Source organism: Motacilla alba, chromosome 1 (genome assembly GCF_015832195.1).
Source record: "Motacilla alba alba isolate MOTALB_02 chromosome 1, Motacilla_alba_V1.0_pri, whole genome shotgun sequence".
In the NCBI taxonomy this organism is placed as follows: domain Eukaryota; kingdom Metazoa; phylum Chordata; class Aves; order Passeriformes; family Motacillidae; genus Motacilla; species Motacilla alba.
This window is the reverse complement of record NC_052016.1, coordinates 111,309,214-111,327,941: the sequence shown is the minus strand read 5'-3', so window position 1 is coordinate 111,327,941 and position 18,728 is coordinate 111,309,214. Positions and strand designations below refer to the sequence as shown.

The 18,728-nt window shown below is 43.6% G+C and overlaps 1 protein-coding gene across 1 annotated transcript in view; it reads right to left on the bottom strand.

Moving 5' to 3' along the window:
- Window positions 1–4,037, bottom strand: part of PDK3 (pyruvate dehydrogenase kinase 3) — a 51,760-nt gene extending 47,723 nt beyond the window's left edge. Inside the window, exon 1 of the mRNA XM_038143985.1 lies at window positions 3,815–4,037. Within this exon, the coding sequence (XP_037999913.1) occupies window positions 3,815–3,920 (106 nt within the window). The 5' untranslated portion in view covers window positions 3,921–4,037. The remainder of the gene's footprint in view (window positions 1–3,814) is intronic.
- Between the last annotated feature and the right edge of the window lie 14,691 nt (window positions 4,038–18,728).

The window sequence follows — 18,728 nt, the reverse complement described above, 5'->3', positions numbered from 1 at the left end:
CGAACAAGCAGCTCTGTGGCTCCTGCCAGCTGGGGCAGGGTTCAGCACTCGTGCAGCTCTCCCAGGCTGGCTCACGCCAAGGACAGGCTGCTGGGCAGGCACCAGCAGCTCACGTCTCTGGGTGGCTTTTTTAAGTGCTAAGATACTCCTAGAAAAGCAACTCTACCTTCCTCAAACAGACAGGTTATTACTTCCCCAGGCAAGGGATTGATCAATTGGTTACCCATGTGTGTGGTTGCTGATTAAGTATTGGGTATTTTGGATTAACCTGTCCCTGTCTAAGGCCTACCTTACATGCTGAAGCAAGGCTAAATTGAGATGCTCCATTAATACGAATCTCCAGAATCGGAATTTTTTTCCCTCAAAATGTAAAAAGATCCATGGACCTGAATGTTAGATGGTATCTCCATTTACAAGTTCATTTCAGACAAGACATTTTAGTAATTAATTTAGTCTGGGTCATTAAGGTATGCCTGCACTTGGAAATCAACCAAAAAACAACTTCCAGAGGAACTACCGAAGTTGGGAAGTACACAGCTGTATCCAATTGGTAGATTTTGTATTTTTTTCCAGAGCAGAATAATTGTGGGGGCCTGGATAAACCTGGAGTGACATGCTAGCATTAAACAAGGTCAAAATTTGTTTATATTGAAACACACTTACAGAAGGTCATTTTTTTGCAGAGGAATGAGACTGTGCAAGAACCTTGGGAAATGCACTTTGCCATAAAACAAACTGCCTGAACAGAATTCAGGAGTGTGCAAACAGAAAAGTGTACACACAGAAAGAAAGAAAAATGCTGCAGAGGGAACGCTCAGACTTTGTGCCACAGAGGTCCCAAGCCCACGGCACAGTAACCTCTGACACACTGACAGCAGCTACAAAGACAGCTGCAAGCTCAACAGAGCATGGACACTAACAGGACTCAGCTGCAAAAACCAAGCAAGTGTCACTGCCTTAACTACTGCCTTCTGGTTTGCTTCACAGGCTTTTAGTGCCAGCAGGCTACTTTAAACAAACTGTCTCTTATAGTGGTTTAAATAGCTGAATTAAGCAGAGAAAGTTTTAAAATAAATGTCATTAATTTATATCACTGGAAAGAAATAGACTCTACAGCCTCACTGTGCATACAACCCACACGGCTAGTCAGTAATTTAAAAAAGCCCAAGCTGTCCCTCAGTATATATTTCAATATATATTGCCACCAATTACCTTTGAAGAGACTCCAGCTCACAAGAATACAAAGTTTCTCTGCCCCAACTCACCAGAATTTTACAAATTTTTAAGTTAACTTAGTCTAAACCAATACAACCAATATAAATAAAGAACATATTGTAGCTTCACTATTGTCAGAAATTAAGTCAAAAAAACTTTCTTCACACAAATCCAAATCACAATAAGTGCAAATTCCATATGAGAAATGTACATCAGACAACAAAATCAGACATCCAGGAGAGGGTTATTCACACATTTCCTTCGGGCTTACTCTTCTTCAACATTTGTTGAAAATTCAGCCACGTTCTTCTAAAACGAGGACTACATTCACGTAGCTCAGTTAAAAAGACCATTTCTTTTTAAGTGAAACACTAAACAGCCTCTATAAGCTGACCACAAAACAGCGTCTTCTTCCCATCAAACATTCTTACCAATGAACAACCACAACAGAACTGCACTTTGAGTATTGTGCTTCTTATGCTTAGCATATTTTCTCCCTTGAATGCTTGTGTCCTGCAACACCAGTAAATTCTTTTTTGGCTAATCCAGATATAAATAACACAGATCCCTGACATGGTGCATATTGTCCAGGCCTTCCACACCTCAAGTGGGAAAACTTTTGCACTATCATCTACTTTTTGATGTCAGTTTTTCCTCTAGGCCTATGAAGACTCCAGCTGAACTTGAAATTACCCAAAGCTGCAAACATTTAGGATCACGTAAGGTAAGTAACTACACTGGGTTCCATTTGTTTGCCTAAACTGCTGTAATTTTCCTACTTGAGTTTTCCCAAACAAACACAGGCACTAAAGAGTAAGTGGAGATGTGAAGTGGCCCATAAAACTTATTAAGATCAAGGTGATAGATTTAGCAAGGTTGACACAACATAAGCCTACTAATTTTAGAAACTCCTGCTGACCTTTCAAGACTAAACCATAGACTTTTTTTTCTTCAGAGGTTTTAAATGTCAGTGACTAGATAGTTTCCCATCAGTCTTAAGACATGAAGACTCTTAAATACACAGCCACACACAGAGAAGATGCCAATGACACATCCAGCGACAACTGGAGCACGTCTAAAGAATAAGGCTGGCCAGGCTGTTACGTCCTGTTCTCATTCTGTTCATTTCCAGTAACAGAAGCCAGGCTTAAAATTGTAAAATAAAACTACTTCTTCTGAAGAATCACAAGATCATAAAATAATACAGGCACCACAATGTCAAAACAAATGCAGCATTATGAAAAGGTTGCCACAGGAGAGATGTCCAAAGGCAAACAGTAATGCAGGGCAACGTGGAACTGTAGAAATCCTTACCAAAAAGCAAAGTTCTGTCCGAACATCCAAGGCATTAAAGCAAATCCTGAAATCTTTACACCTCTTTAGTCACAAATGAAAAGGCTCACAATCACCAATACTTCCCCAGCAACAGTTCACAAACCCAACTTTCAAATAAGCTACGGTGACACAATTTCTTTAGTGCCAGGGCGAAAATAAAGATGTTCTAAGCTTTAGGCCATTGATCTTGCCAGTACAGAAAAACACAGCATAAGAAGCAGCAATGCTCGAGAAGAAGCCCAGCAGCACAGGAAGGGGTGGGGAACAGGTAACAAACTCAGGTGAATGAAGACAGAGAAAGCACAGCTTCTAGTCCGGTTCTCCTTTAAGTGGAGACAAGGGGTTTTGTTGTTTGTTTTTTTTTTAGCAGTACAAAATCTTGTTTCACTGAGACGACATATCAAGCCCATTACTGGCTTTTTGTACTTACAGCATTCTTTCACTAATACCATTACCATAATTGTGCAATTGTATTCACTTTTAATCACTTTCTGGCTGAACACTAGCTTATTTTTGTCCTTTTGTACCCTCACTGTAAGAGTGGAATGAAGAAACACTCTGTTAAGCTTCACGATGTTACACACGGCCTTTACATTGACTCTGCCAGCAATATTTATATGATAATAAAATCTCAACAACTTTCGTGTCAGAGAGCAAGAGTCAAATAACCTCTGATACAGATACGGGTTTATGGTTATCTAGATGGAAGCATGTTTTTTAACAACACAAACCACTCCTGGATTTCATTCCAGGGCTTCTGAAAAGAAAAATGCTATGTATCATCAGCAACATCTCCTGAAGTGCTCCTGAATTTTACACAAACAGCTCTCCCATACAAGCGCGGTTAAGAGTTCATGCCCGAGCTTTAAGCAAGCCGGTCTCGGCACGGCAGATTCCAATTTTCACGCTCAAGACCATTAACTTGCTCTCTTCTTAATCGCTAAGCTCACAAAACGTCAGGTCAGGAACCCTTATTTCCATCCCCATCCCAACGGCACCCGTGTCAGGGAATAACGCTGACCGAGGGGCAAGCCCGCCTCTCCGGCCCCTCGGCGAGGCGAGCCGCGGCTCCCGGCCGGCCACCGGCTGCCGACACCGCGCCCGGGCCCCGGGGCTGCCAGCGCGGGGCCTGCGGGGCCGCCGGGCCGGGCCCCGGCCGCGCTCCCGCTGCGGGCCGAGGAGCGGGCCCTGCGCGCCGGCCGCCGCTCCCCGGGAGAGCCGCGGCGACCCCCACACGCCCTTACCCCGCGGCCCCGGCACTCACCGAAGTCGAGGAACTGCTTGATGGAGAGGGGCGAGGGGGAGAAGCGCGAGTAGTACTCGATCTGCTTGGGGATGGGGTTCTTGAGCAGCGCCCCGCACAGCCGCATGGCGCGGCCCGCCCGGCTCCGCTACGCTCCCGCCGGCGGCGGCTCCTGCCCGGGCGCGGCCGCTCCGCGCTGCCCGTCGCGCCCCGCGGCCCGGCCCGGCCCGGCGGGAGGGGCGAGCGCCGAGCCCGCTCCGCGCACGCGCACGCCGGCGCGCGGGGGACGGGGCGGGGCGGGGCGGGCGCGTGAGGGGAGCGGGAGCGGAGCGCGGCTCGTGTGGGGAGCGCTGAGGGGAGCGGGCCGCCCTTGGAGCCCCAGTCACTGCCCTCAGCCGAAACGGCCCTCGGAGCCACGGCCCTCGGAGCCACGGCCACTGCCCCCAGCCGAAACGGCCCTCGGAGCCCCGGCCACTGCCCCCAGCCGAAACGGCCCTCGGAGCCCCGGCCACTGCCCTCAGTCAGGTCCCTCTGGGACCATCGAGTCCAGCCCGTGACCGAGCACCGCCGTGTCCGCCACGCCATGGCGCTGAGCGGCGCGTCCAGTCTCTACGCCTCCAAAGAGGGTGACTCCAGCGCTATGTTGTCCACAAAAATCGGATTGATGACCTGCCGTGTGAAACGCCACTAATGATACCCGGGAGAGAGATGTTATTTTGTTTCAGGACTGGGCAAGCTTGAGTGCTCTGTGGTATTTATGAATCAAGCGCACCGACTATCAAAAGTTTTTACTAATTATAGTTTTTAGCAAACAAAAGAATTAGTGGCCATTGGTTACAAGTAACATAGCTCTCTTATTAATCTCTGTTCTTCCATTGGCTAATGATTTTCTCGCCTGCCACGCTAATTAGACCTCTCTTCTGGTACAGTCGGTGGGCAGTGAGTCAGTGGTCCCAACCTCCCCCTGCCAGAATTATCTCTTCCCCAGCTGGAGCTGACTTCACCACAATTCTTGAGTTAGCTTTATTAGTTTCTTCTTAATGTTGGGAGTTCTGCCAGATGTCCTTTTGGCCCGTAAATTCTGCATTCTTTGTGTCCACTATCAGTGGACATCCTTCTCCCCGAGCTTTGTTAACCTCCTGCTACATCTCAGATCATCACAGCATGTTGTCGTTGTGATATTTTATGAAAATCCCTTTGCTAGGATTTTCTGCTCCTGAGAAGCTGAAGGGCCTCAGCTTCAAGTGTAAACAATTTGTTATCTGCTGCTGTGGGATGCAGCAGGTGCTTCCTCCATTGGTCAGTGTGGGATGTTTCTGCTTGGTGGCCAATCCAGGAGGCAGCAGCTCTCGGACTCTCTGGAGTCACAGAACTTTGTTATTCATTCCTTTCTATACCTGTCTTGCCTTCTGATGAATCTCTCTCTCTGTTCTTTGTAGTACAGTTATAGTGTGGTTTTTTTAATGTAATATATATCATAATATAATAAACCAGCCTTCTGAAATGGAGTCAAGATCTCTCCTTCCCTTCAGCAAGTCCTGACTGCCCAGAAGACCCACGGTAATAGCGTGTCAAGCCCTAAACCTTAACAAGGCAATTCTACCAGCCATTTTTCCAAACTTGTTTTTCTGACAGCTGGACATCACTCAGAGCTTGCTTGCTCGCTGCTACCTCTTTCACAGATTAAATCTCCTGCTTCTTGATTAAGCTTGAACATACACAAAAATCAAACATCAAAGGACATCCTTTCTTGAGCAAATTTTATATATTCCACATCCTGCAACACCTTGGCAGTCCGCTCCATCATCTAATTACTCCTTCTGTGAGGAAATCCCTCCCGATGTCCAGCCTAACACTCCCCTGGCAGTTTAAGACTATGTACTCATGTCCTGTTGCCCGACCCCCACCTGGCTGCAGCCTCCGTGCAGGTTTGGTATGGACCGGTTTAAATGTCTCAGCTGGTCCATCAGAGGGTGCCTGCCCAGCTGCTTCCAGCCAAAACACAGCCCTCAGGTATCCAGTGAGTGGTACAGCGGGCGTGAGGCTGGCAGAACCAAGTTCACTGCGTGTGACAATAGTTGAAACTTTCTGGAGAAGTCCCATTTTTTATCTGAGAAAGCATCTGAATACAATTAGAATTAATTTTGATGACTAGAATCAGAAGTGAAGTAAGGTATTGGAGAATCAAAATGTATCACTGAATGCAGTCGCTGGCTGGTTTTTGCTATGATGTGATTTAGGTACATTAAAGACAAATTACTGGTGACCAATCCCTCATTTTTCTCCAGTGAATTCAATGTAAGCTTCACCAGGTACAAGATAGTATTATTGTAATTTTGTAACTGATTTGCAAAAGAAATCAGTACTCTTCAATTACTGGAAGTCTCTCCCCGTCCTTTCTGTCATGATTGTCCTTACAGAATTTGAGACTGAGGAATCCTGACCTAATGTACAAAATAACTGGGAAGCATTTTAAAATCACTTCAATTGCAGCTTATAGGAATGACTAGCTTGAAGAGGCATGTCATGTAATCAAGACTGACAAAATGAATCATCTCCTGTAATTCTGAAGCTTTTTTGGCAGGTGGGAAAAAGTGTTTTAAAACTTTTGTTACATACTCATCAGGATTTGATTGTGATTCATTTAGAACTTAACTCTGAAATCAGTTGTGGAATTATCTGGCAGAAAACAATATCTTTTTTTTTGTTAAAGACAGAACAGCATCTCCCAAATTAAGATGAAATTAGCAACTTCAAAGGATGATTCATAATCAACATTTAAGCCACTTGGTTTTATGTATCTCTCACATTTTAAAGTAATTCTAGTGTGATTTCAGCTTCAAAAAGTAGCAAGACAACAGTTAACTATTGAACTCTCTTTCTAAACACAAAATCGTTTTTGCAATATAAAGCGTCACAGCATCTTTTTTTTTTTTTTTGGAAACTTCTTAATCCTATATTAACCAACTCACGTGAAAAAATTGGAATTGTTTCTGTCTGCGGTGATACAGACTGAAACCACAGTGAGGACGTGCACAAAGTCACTGCAAAACAGAGGTGTGCTCTTCTCATCAGACTCCCAATAACTTCTCTCAACTCTGGAGAAATTGATGACATAACCAACTGTGGTTGTGGTATTTTATGAAAATCCCTTTGCTAGGATTTTCTTCTCCTGAGAAGCTGAAGGGCCTCAGCTTCAAGTGTAAACAATTTGTTATCTGCTGCTGTGGGATGCAGCAGGTGCTTCCTCCATTGGTCAGTGTGGGATGTTTCTACTTGGTGGCCAATCCAGGAGGCAGCAGCTCTCGGACTCTCTGGAGTCACAGAACTTTGTTATTCATTCCTTTCTATTCCTGTCTCGCCTTCTGATGAATCTTTCTCTCTGTTCTTTGTAGTATAGTTATAGTGTGGTCTTTTTAATGTAATATATATCATAATATAATAAACCAGCCTTCTGAAATGGAGTCAAGATCTCTCCTTCCCTTCACCAAGTCCTGACTGCCCAGAAGACCCATGGTAATAACCAACAGACCAAATCCTCCAAAAACTGTTCAAACACACGCTGTAGAGACACTCAAATCCCAGACCCACCCAGCAGCTCTTCATGGCCTTGTGCTTAAGAAGACTGCAAGACTTGCTGGAGAGAACATAAAATGCAAATGGGAAAGACTGTGGTTTTACCAGTGCAAGAAGCAGCAAGCATATACATAAATCTAGTTCTTAAACAATCTACCTAAATAAAGAGAAGTTAGTGGCATAAACCATGCAAATACAAAATGTCACTGGGATCAATAGGATTGAATGATGAGCTGAGTTCTGCTTTTCGGACCAGTTGGATTTCTCATACCTCCTAGTTGCCTTCTTTATGTATTTCAGAACATATTTGGTGCAGAAAAGCTTCCTGAACTCATTCTGTGAGAGCCTCCCTGCATCTTTGTTTAAATGTTAAAAAACTTCTACAAGTATACGGGAAAAACATTATTTACCCCTTAAGAAAATTTGATTTTAAGATTGATAACGCCTAACACTGCTGAATTTCTCTGGTGTTTTTATCATCTCTCTTTTGCTGAAGGTATTCTTTTCATATTTTCCAGTTAGATTCGAATCTGGAATAAGTAGAATTAACCAAGGGGTCAAAGATGACTCACATCTCCACGGCCACTTAGTAGCCAGAACAACTTAAGTCACTTGTTCAGTTAGAGTCTGTGAGCACACAGGCAGCTGGAAGCCTCAGCAGCTGTAAGGGAACTAGGGTCTTGTATGGACACTTGCCAGAAGCCTGCACTGAGGACAAGATGCCTGTGGTGTCCTGGCTTAGGGAGCACCACCCAGCCCCACTGCCCTGGCTTGCTCCCAGGGAGCCTCAGACACATCATGGAATCAGTTTTTGTTGGGCCATCGCTGTGACAAAGGAGATGGATAATTAAATCCGAGTAAACAATCTTGCCGTAATAATTTTTCTTGGTTTCCTGTGTTGGAGTTGGTATAAAATCAATGCTTCTCACTCACAAACCACAGAAACTTTGAGAGGGAAAAGCAGCACTATCAGGTTTTGCTGCAGAGTGATTCCCTAAAACAGAGGAACTGATGTAGACAATATTTGCAAAAACAAAGCTTTTTGGTGTTTCCTACCGTCAGAAATTTCAAGCACTGACTGTTGACCACTGGATTTAGTGCCAGTACTTAAAAATTGGCCTCCCCTGCGTTTGTGTTTCAGCTGTGATGGGAGGGAGGGACTGGGTAACCTAGTGACAGAGTATACATGGGAGAGCCTTTGCTGTTCCTGTGTGGGACTTACCTTTATATGTTAACTCAGTGGAGCCAGGGAGATGAATAAGAGACACTTCTATGACTAGTAACCAGAAAATTAAGTTACCAGAAAATACAATTCTCCCTAAGTTTGATTTTTCTTAGCCCTTAAAGTGCTAAGAGAGGGAGTACTTAAGAGTTAAAATTAGAAATTCACTCCTACAGAAATTTGTAGCCAAACTCAGTGTGAAGATGTTAAAAGACGCGTTTTTGTTACATTTTCAGATCTTGTTCTTTCTGGACCTTTGTATTACACGTGCTTGTTTTCAGGGAACAAAGCTTTTGCATGTAGTATTTCACCCAAGTATCATTTATTCACAGTGAAAATTTCAGACCTTTAAAATACCAGAGCCATAATCTTCTTAACAAAGCTTGTTTTATTTCACTGCAGAATACATACTAGGTCTATAAACTAGCTGCAGGGGATTCAGCAGAATGAACTTCTTTGTATAGATGGCAGAGGAGGGGAAAAGTAATGCTAAACTGTAAACCAAGACAACACGGTTATTAGTGTTTTCTAGACACATTGACTTTGTGGAATTTGTAGTATATTTTTTTAATTTTTTTTTTTTTTTACTAAAAAAGTAAGCCTATATTGAAGTTAATATAACCCCTATTTCTTAAAGTTCAGAAGCACTCATTGGGAATGGGGATAATACAATTGAAACGTGAACAATAATAAAAACCAATAACAGTTGTTTGGAGAAAATTTACACAGAAAATTATACTCCTAAAGCAACTTTTACAAGATGACAGAAAAATCAGCACAGAACAGGAAAAACTAGTATAGGATGATGTTTCATAAAAATCCCTGCTCTTCACTATAACGTTTGGCCCGGGGGTTTTGAGCTGATCTGATAACGTTACACCCCAGAACAGCTCAGCATTCATTGGGAGGCATAAAAGGAGCAGGAGGCTGATGTGACAGCGTCAGGAACAAAAAAGGTTTAATAAAGGCAAAATAACAAACTCAAACCGATCCAGGTGCCACAGGCTTGTGCTCCTGGTAAAGACACCTCACAACAGCGATTTGGTTTCTTTGTTCTGTCCTTTTCTACTCAATGGCCCAGGCGGGACCTTTTGGCTCATGGCCAATTAGCTGTCCCCAAACTTGAGGTGAAGTCCCCAAGGTCCTGTCAGTGACTTTTCTACCTGATCACTGGGAGAAAGTTCTGGGCTCTTTCCTTTTTGGGGGACAGAGGAAAGTTCTCTCACTCTGTCCATAGGGGGCACATTCCTACACCTCACTGTACTAATATTTGTCAATAACCCCACTGTGTTTTCCTACCTGGCATTATATGCTCTCCACGGTAGATTCAAGTAGTGGATCAAAACCACACTGGGAACACATGTTCTTTACTGAAATGTTCTTTGCTGAAGCTTTCCTGAACTTCAAAAAGGACCTGGTTTTATTTTTATTAATTTTTCACTTCCTAGTATTTGTGCACTCTGGTGGGTAACTTTGGAAGGACTGTCACCCCCAATGTTAAGAAGATTGATATTTCTTTGGGAATGTGCAATGTAGTATTATCTCTTGTTGCTACCGTAGTCTACATTTTCAGCCATTTTTGTCTATTACCCAAGAAAATAAAGGTTTTTTACCAAGTTTTTTTTTGCCAGCAAAAGCTGGTGCTCACTGCATTTCGTGTTTCTCATCCTAGATAGTTGACCAGCAGAGTTCAGCAATCTTTCTAAAGGAACCATCTGAAGCTATGATTGAAGCAAAGATTACACTCAGCAAATCTAAGAGCTGGGAATTTGAAGAAAGTCTTGACTCTTTGCAACCAAAAATACCACGGCTTATCAAATGGTTCATCTGGTTCAGAGGTCTTGGGGTTTTTAGAGTATGAACTCCACGATTTCTTCAGTTGCAGAGTTGTCCCCTGTAATTAGCTTTAAATTAAAGCTGGTGCCCCTGTGGAGCTGATGTTGGCTCTCTATCAGATGATACCATCTGTGTGTCCAGAATTAATGGACAGACCTACATTACTCTCTAATAGCAAAAAAACCCCTTTTCATGAGTAAAGAAAAACTAATAGATTATTTTCTTTTGAAATTGTTAAGGCATGCAGGAGAGAAAATTCTTGCCACTGAGATAACTGAGAGTAAATGCAGAGCAAAAGAATTTAGTAGTGTCCTTATTGCCGTATTTTGTCCTGCCTCTGCCATAAGGGAACCCTGGAACCAGTGAGGCAGAGCTATGACTGAGTGGCCCAGAACCACACCAGAACAACCCCTTCCCTATAAGAATGGCTTGGTGCTTCCTTTACTATTCAAAAATACATAAAAACCCACAGCAAGGTCCTAACTTGCATTTGAAATGTGCAAAACTGCAGTCAGTACACTTGTACCGAGGATTACATTCAATCTTTTTTCCCAGAAAGAGCTTGAAAGAACACCGGCTGAGGAAGAGTCACTGGGACATGAGAAACATAACTTTGAGTTTTTTACCAGCTCCTTTAAAATGCAATTGACAATATACTTTGAGAAGAAGGACAGAACTAGATTGGCATTAGTAGGAGAGGAGTGTCTGTGAAAGAAATTTTTTTTTCTTCTTTCTTATTTTCTTGTCTTTCCTTCCCTTGCTAGGAAGTCTTCTAGGGGAAAACTCAAAACTTTATTTTAGATTGAATAACCATAATCACACCCTGACATACCTTTTATCTTTGGAGAATATCATCTCATCAACTTTTTGTTTGCAAAATTGAAATTTTTAGGGGTCTTGTGAGGAAAAAGCTGAAAAGGAGTTGACCTTGCTACATGAAGTTCACCATGCAGCAGGAGAAGTTCTCATATCCTCGGATAAATGGAATAAAACCTGCCATTTAAGGGAGCAGGGTTCAGTCATCTTGGCTCTGAAAATTTTCACGTGGAGATAGAGATGCATTTTTTGTTCATTTTGCATAGAAGATTCATTTTCCATGCACTCAAATCTTCAACAAAAAGCTGCTCTTTTTGTTTGAAGATCACATAATCTCACAGGAAGTTGTTCCCGTCTCTGCTGGTGGTTGACACCCTGTCTAGCAGGCTGAACGATTGGATGAGCAGGTTTCCCAGGACTTTCACAGCTCTACCATATAGATCTGAAACTGGGGGTTTTTGGTTTCATTGCAACCCATGAGGTGAGAACTAAAGCTTCCAGGAAACACCACAGTCTTTATAGAAACATCAAAACATTCTCCTTTGAGAATCCACCAATTTCATTGGATTCCTTAAATAAAACAGCATAAAAGTTCAGCTCCCGTGACGACTGGGAAGAAGAGCTGTCATACTTGTCATTGTGGAGCTTTCTGAATGTTAAAAATCTTTCAGAGTGTAATTCCTACTCCTGAGCTGCCCTTTCCAGAGGAACCTGTGTGCCAAGAGACAAGTTAATAAAATCTGAGTCCAAATACACATTTTGTAATGAATCATCAGCCATTTTCCTCTCAAAAACCAACCAACCAAACAATATTAGGGAAGCAGCAGTGCATTTTCTGATTGCTTCCTCTTCCAGATCTTGGCAGTAGAAAATAGGTGGAGAAGAGCCCCTGTTCCAATAGAAGCTCTGCCCTTGGAGAACAGTGATGCATCACTTTGTTCCTCTGCATTGATCAATCTACTTTTCACCCCATTCTATTTCCTTGTATCCCATGCACCAAATGCTAGTTTTATAATTCAGTGTCATATCAAGCACTTTTCTGAAATCAATAAGCATTACAGGCAGTAGAATACTTTTATTTAACACACAGGCAATTGCAGTGTTATTAAACTGCAGTTTGGGTACCATGTTTGTCTGACCTGATATGTTTTATTAACCTGCAGTTCTTACTGTTCATTGGGCTTTTTCACTCTATAGATTTATGTGGGAACGCAGAACATCCCTCTGGGTGCCCTGGATGGCCAGAGCCGCTGGCAGGGGGCTCTGAGACCCTGGCATGCAGCCAAAGACACACGTGGGGTTTTGATCTTAGCCCGTGGAGCAAATCACCAACTCTGTATGAAGAATTACAAGCCACACACACAAGTTTAGGTATTGTAGTAGAAGTAGTCACGAAGTGAAAGGAAGGGTTTTTGAGTGCTGTACAGGGGGGTTTTGAGCCTTGTACGCAGGGGTCCAAGTTTTGTACATGGGGGTCAGGGGTTCTAAGATGGAGGGATTTGGGTGTGCCCTGTCCTCCTTCTTTCTCCTTCCCAGCCTCCATGTCTTTGGTGATGTTGGCACTCACAGATTGGTCTAGAGTAGAAAGTCACCATTCAATATAGATAGTAGGCATTGGGGAAAAGTATAAACGTGTAACACGTAATGTGTGATATAAAAGATGGCAGCAGCCCCTGGGAGGGCAGTGTGCCTTTGTCTGACCTGCTGAATGGGCCACAGCAGCTCAGGAAAAGAATCTTTTAGATAACCAACAATAAACAACCTTGAGACCGGACAACAGAAGACTGCTGAGTCTTTCTTTGAAGGCACAGGTTGGAGCAGAGACTTTTCCATCTTTCAGGGTCACCCCAATCTGGGGGTGAGACCCCACAGATTTACACATGAATTGGGGGGTATTTTAATCTTTATTTAGCACCATTTAAAGTTTAAACAAATTATTGTAGTTTCTCCAATTTTTTCTGTTAAAAACATTTTCCTGCACTTGTCCATCCAATCAGCTTTTATTATTGCTATTTTCATATACACCTTTTATTTGGTACTGTTTCAAAATGCACTGTAAGGAAACTGAACTAGTTTACATAGCTGAAGTTTAACATTATATTTAACCTTTTTGTGACATCCTGGACTTCAAATACATACCTCTTGCTGATACTGCTTTTTTTGCTGGGTCCTTGGGTTTCTCTCCCCTGTAAACAGCAATACATATTTTGCTTGATTTTCTGTAATGGTGTGCACACTGTAGCTTGTAGGCTGGTCTAGATGAGGGCAAACACAGTGTAATGTCTATGTACACTACCTATGTGTAAGTATCATATTTATGAAAATCCCTTTGCTAGGATTTTCTTCTCCTGAGAAGCTGAAGGGCCTCAGCTTCAAGTGTAAACAATTTGTTATCTGCTGCTGTGGGATGCAGCAGGTGCTTCCTCCATTGGTCAGTGTGGGATGTTTCTGCTTGGTGGCCAATCCAGGAGGCAGCAGCTCTCGGACTCTCTGGGAGTCACAGAACTTTGTTATTCATTCCTTTCTATTCCTGTCTCGCCTTCTGATGAATCTTTCTCTCTGTTCTTTGTAGTATAGTTATAGTGTGGGTTTTTTAATGTAATATATATCATAATATAATAAACCAGCCTTCTGAAATGGAGTCAAGATCTCTCCTTCCCGTCACCCAGTCCTGACTGCCCAGAAGACCCACAGCAATACCTATGGATAGCAAATGAGCCCTAAGCTAAACAGAAAACTTGTCAGGCTTATAACAGCACTAATTTGGGGTTACAGAGAAGTTTTTCTGGTCGGCAATGTACAACAGTTCGTGCATCATGACCCTAATTTCCAGTTCCTCTTAACACAGTGGAGTCTCATCAGTCTGCAATTGGAGTTGCCCAAATCCATGCATATAGTGGACCTCAAGACTCGTGCCAAACCAGAATCTATTTTAATTTGTCTTTAAATACACAGTCCAAGGGAGAACTAAATGCATCATGATCATGTGGCATATCCATGCACCTGATCCTGGTAAATGTAGTAGCCTCCTTTCAGGCTTCTTCACGTAGTCTGGAAGGCCTGCTGCCAGCAGCTGGTGACTTCTCCAGGAGCACCATTTGGCAAAATATCCTGTGTCTCTATACACAGCCTTCTCAAAGATGATAGCTGGAAAAAAACTGTAATTAACAAGATAAACAAATAAATAGTTATTTCAACTGTTCTACCTACAAAACATAATATGCATCCTATTATGCAAATTATTATACAAATTATTTTGATGATCTGTGGGAAAGCATAGCACAACGGCTTCGTGGATGGGAAGAAAGCTTTTGCTCTGGTGTTTGCTTGCAGATGAGTGCTTTGAGATAACAAGAGTAATAAAATGCCTTCTTAGGTGAAAAATGGATTCCTTGCAGATTCCTGACAACCTGGAAGTTTTACTTTCTCCATGTTGCAACATCACTCAGGCCTACAAGTTTGTTTTAGGATGGATTAGCTCTGAAAGATTAGATAAGGATATGGACGTGGATGTGGATAAGAATGGAACTACTGATGATCCAAAGTCATCTTTTCACTTCATTAAGCAGCTGAATGCTAAACAAGAGGTTGTCACACTCGAACGAGCAACAACATTACCACATTTGTGTAGTTCAGTGCCTTTCTTCTCAGCTGAAGCTTGGAGTGGCGTGTGATGGACATGCTGAAAAGCAGAATGAAGAGCGCAGATCGTTCTTATTTTGAAGGCTGCTGAATGCTTGCCTTTAGAAGCCATTTCCAGTTGTGTTCAGCAGATGTTTGCCAGCTCTTAGCCACTTGACGAGTACTGACTTCTGGTAGTTTGATCTCACACATGCATAATGAATAGGAATTAAATACAAGGTAACTTTTCTAAGTGAGGAGAAAGGAAAAAAGTGCAGAGATTCCCCTTGAGGTGCACTCATAGCTGAACCTGCATCATAGTCAAACCCAGGTATCTATACCCTATGCCTCAAAGGGACTCTGTCCTGTGTGTGCTACAGCTGTTACACAGCTGGAGCACAACTATCGAGCCTCACATTTCCAGATAAGATGAATTGTCAAATTTGAGCTGCACTTCTCTGCAGAAACACCTTCACCCCACACACTCCCCTCTTGTTGATATCATCTTTACTCCCAAATTCTTTACCCTCCTCCCCAAGGTGCAGAGAGTCAGGAAATGGGAGCTGCGGTCAGTTCGTCACACCTTGTCTCTGTCACTCCTTCCTCCTCACACTCTTCACCTTCTTCAGTTTGGAGTCACTCTCACAGAAAACAATCCTCCATGAATTTCTCCAATGGGAGTCTTTCCCATGGGCTCCAGTTTCTCACCAACTGCTCCAGCATGGGTCCCTTCCACAGGGCGCAGTCCATCAGGAACAGGCTGCTCCATTGTGGATCCCCCACGGGGTCACAAATCCTGCCAGCAAACCTGCTCCAGTGTGGGTTTTGCTCTTCACAGGTCCTGCCAGGAGACTGCTCCAGGGCCAGCTTCCCACAGGTCACAGCCTTCCTTGGGCATCTACCTGCTCCAGCAAGGAATCCTGCAGGTGGATCTCTGCTCCACCATGGTGTTCCATGGGCTAAAGGGGGATAGCTGACCTACCCTGGTCTGCAGGGGAATCTCTGCCTAGAGCACTTCCTTTCCCTCCTTCACTGACCTTGGTGTGTGTGCAGGGCTGTTTCTCTCACTCCTTCCTCCATCTGCAATTGCTGCTGTTCCCAGAGCAGGTTTATTCCCCTGTTGTTAGAAATGTCACCTCAGTGACGTGATCAGTGCTGCTGATGGGCTCAGCCTTGGCCAGTGGTGGGTCCATCCTGGAGCCATCTGGCCTTGGCTCTGCTGGACATGGGGGAAGCTTCTCTGGCCTCTCACAGAAGCTCACAGGAGCCCTCCCACTACAAAATCCTCACCATGCAAACCCAATACACTGAGCACATACATGATATCACAGAGTTTTGTTTTTTTCTTTTAGTAAAATGCAGACATTCCACTCAATCTTTATGACTTGAAGTAGGTTCACATAGAGACAAAGACAAATGTGAGGCGTGTCTGTGTAAGGATGTGTGGGGGAATAGTGCACTTAAAGCATTCAGCTCAATACAGCTCTGTATTCTGCCTTGCCACACTCAACAAATCAAAGGCAGCTCCTAAGAATAGCATTCATGATACATAAAAACAGATTAATACATCTCTTGGGAAACTATTTCAAGGAAGCTAAGAAGCTGAGACAGCTCTAAGGAAGATTCTACATCCCAGCCCCAGCCAAAAGTCACTCAGCTGTCTTGCTAATGCTCAGGCTTAAGAATCGAAGGGCACCCAGCAGTCAATGGCCCTGGACAGGCCAGTCCTGAGCTGTCATGGTGTGCTGTCTGCAGCGGCTGGACTTTGCACTGCCAGCTCATTTTGGACCTCAGGTCCAGCAAGTGGAAAGGACAGCTGATGTCTGTATCAGGCTCACACCTTGCCACAAGCACTTCAGCTGCTGCCCAGCCTCCCCCCATCCCTTTCCCAAGTATGTTTCCTTGCCCAGCTGAGGGCACAAACCCAGCCTCAGGCTGTGCCATTTTAGGGAGCTAACCTGCAGAAAGAGAGAAGTGGTCCGACTTTCTGCTTGTTATCAAAACAATGGAGAGAAGTTACAGATCCTCTCTAGAGCTGCAAAGGAACCAGAGGTGTTGCAGAGCCACTCCTTTCAGCAGGAGACTTGTTCAGCCATGTTGTAGGATCTCGTCTACTGTAAATACAGCAGCAGCTCTCTGATTCTCCATTGCAGACATTGAGTTCCTTGAAATCAGCAGACAGTAAAGCTGATTAAGCAGTGTGACAACACTTACCATCAAAAGACAGGCAGGGTGACTTCAACTGAAAAATGGCATGGTCTTTTCCACCAGCTACCACCTAAATTGCCTTCTCTTGAGAAGATTACAGGTGTCTTATGATAAATCCCTTTGGAAGACACTACATCTCAATACCAGGCAGCACCAACACCAGTCCTGTACAAATCAAGGTTTCCACTGAACTGCTTAGGAAACCTTTATTGCCCAGTAGAGCAATAAGACAAGTATACATCCATTTTAAAAACAACAACAACAACAACAACAAAGAACCAAACAAAACAAAAAACCAAAACAAAACCAAAAACCTTTGTAATCTTATGAGTGTAAACACTTGTTTTACTGAGTGACTTACCTTCCCCCTATGGAGCAAAGCAGTTATTGCATTGAAGAGTCAGTGACTTAGTCAGCAAGGCAAACACTGGCATTGCCAGCAGAAAGAAGAGTCTTACAGCCTTTAAAGCAGGCAGATGTAACTGCACCTCCTGCTACCTTTCCAACTGGCAGCGTAGCACAAGTGGATGTTAGCCACCACTCTCTGATACTGCAGTAGGCACATCCTACAGAGCTCAGACCAGTGTTACTTCATAAGAGGAAGACAGCCATTACCCCCAAAAAATAAGAGAACTAAAACCAAAGCATCTCCATGTTGTTGTCAAATACAATGTTACGTTAAAAATAATGTGAATATAATTGCAGGTAAAAGCAGGCTGGGTGAGGCAGGGAGCATCTTGCCAAGTGATATTTGCAGGACTTGGCTTGAGAGCAGCCCAGAGTGCTCCAGCTCTGGTACCACTACTTACTGCAAGCTCCCTTCTTTGCTAGCAGAGGCATTTAGAACCAGCCACAATGGTTTTGCTTTGCTTTAATCATTAATCAGAGGCAAGTAAAATGCAATGGAGGAAGGCAAACGTGCACTCCATCGCACAAATACGAGCAGGTATTTGAAAACCAGGCCATGTTACCATGGCTAATTCGGGGGGGAATGGAGGTGGGGAAGAGGGAGGAGAGGATCTCGGAAGGCAAAAATTTGCTTTCATTGGGGAATTTCTTTCACAGCAGAGATTCCTGAGTTTTTATTTCACATGAGCAAAAAATGTCATAGAGTCTGCTGAAGGTGGCTTGACTTGTTGCAGTATGGGATTAGGCTGTTTGAGCTGTGGGATCTTAGTCACCCAGGTGCTGCAACATTCTTGAAACTACCTCCCCAAGTCTCTTCCCTTTAGCAGCACCAATTCTCCTGTGTCACTGCAGTCTAGCTTCGTCAGCAATATATTGCTGCAAGCCCATCTTATTTGCAAGGAGTAAATCAGCACTGAAGGCAAACCTCTCTGGCAAGGCTGACAGTGCAGTCCTCAGGAAAAAAAAAATGGATTTGATGAGGAAGGAGAGAGTCCAGGCTGGTCTGCCATTCACATTCTTACTTTGCAAGTGTTTTCATAACCATCAGTCCTGAAAACTGACAGGGAGATCCAAAAGAAGAATTAGGAAGGGGGAAAGAAAACAGGTTATTTCACTGATTGCAAGATTTGTAGATTATGGCTATTAGTAAAAACGACAGCACCTCTAGTCGATGGGCTACAGGCTCAAAGCCTATTAATGCACTACAAGTAACATGATTTGGGGCTCTGGGAAGGGAAGAATCACAGT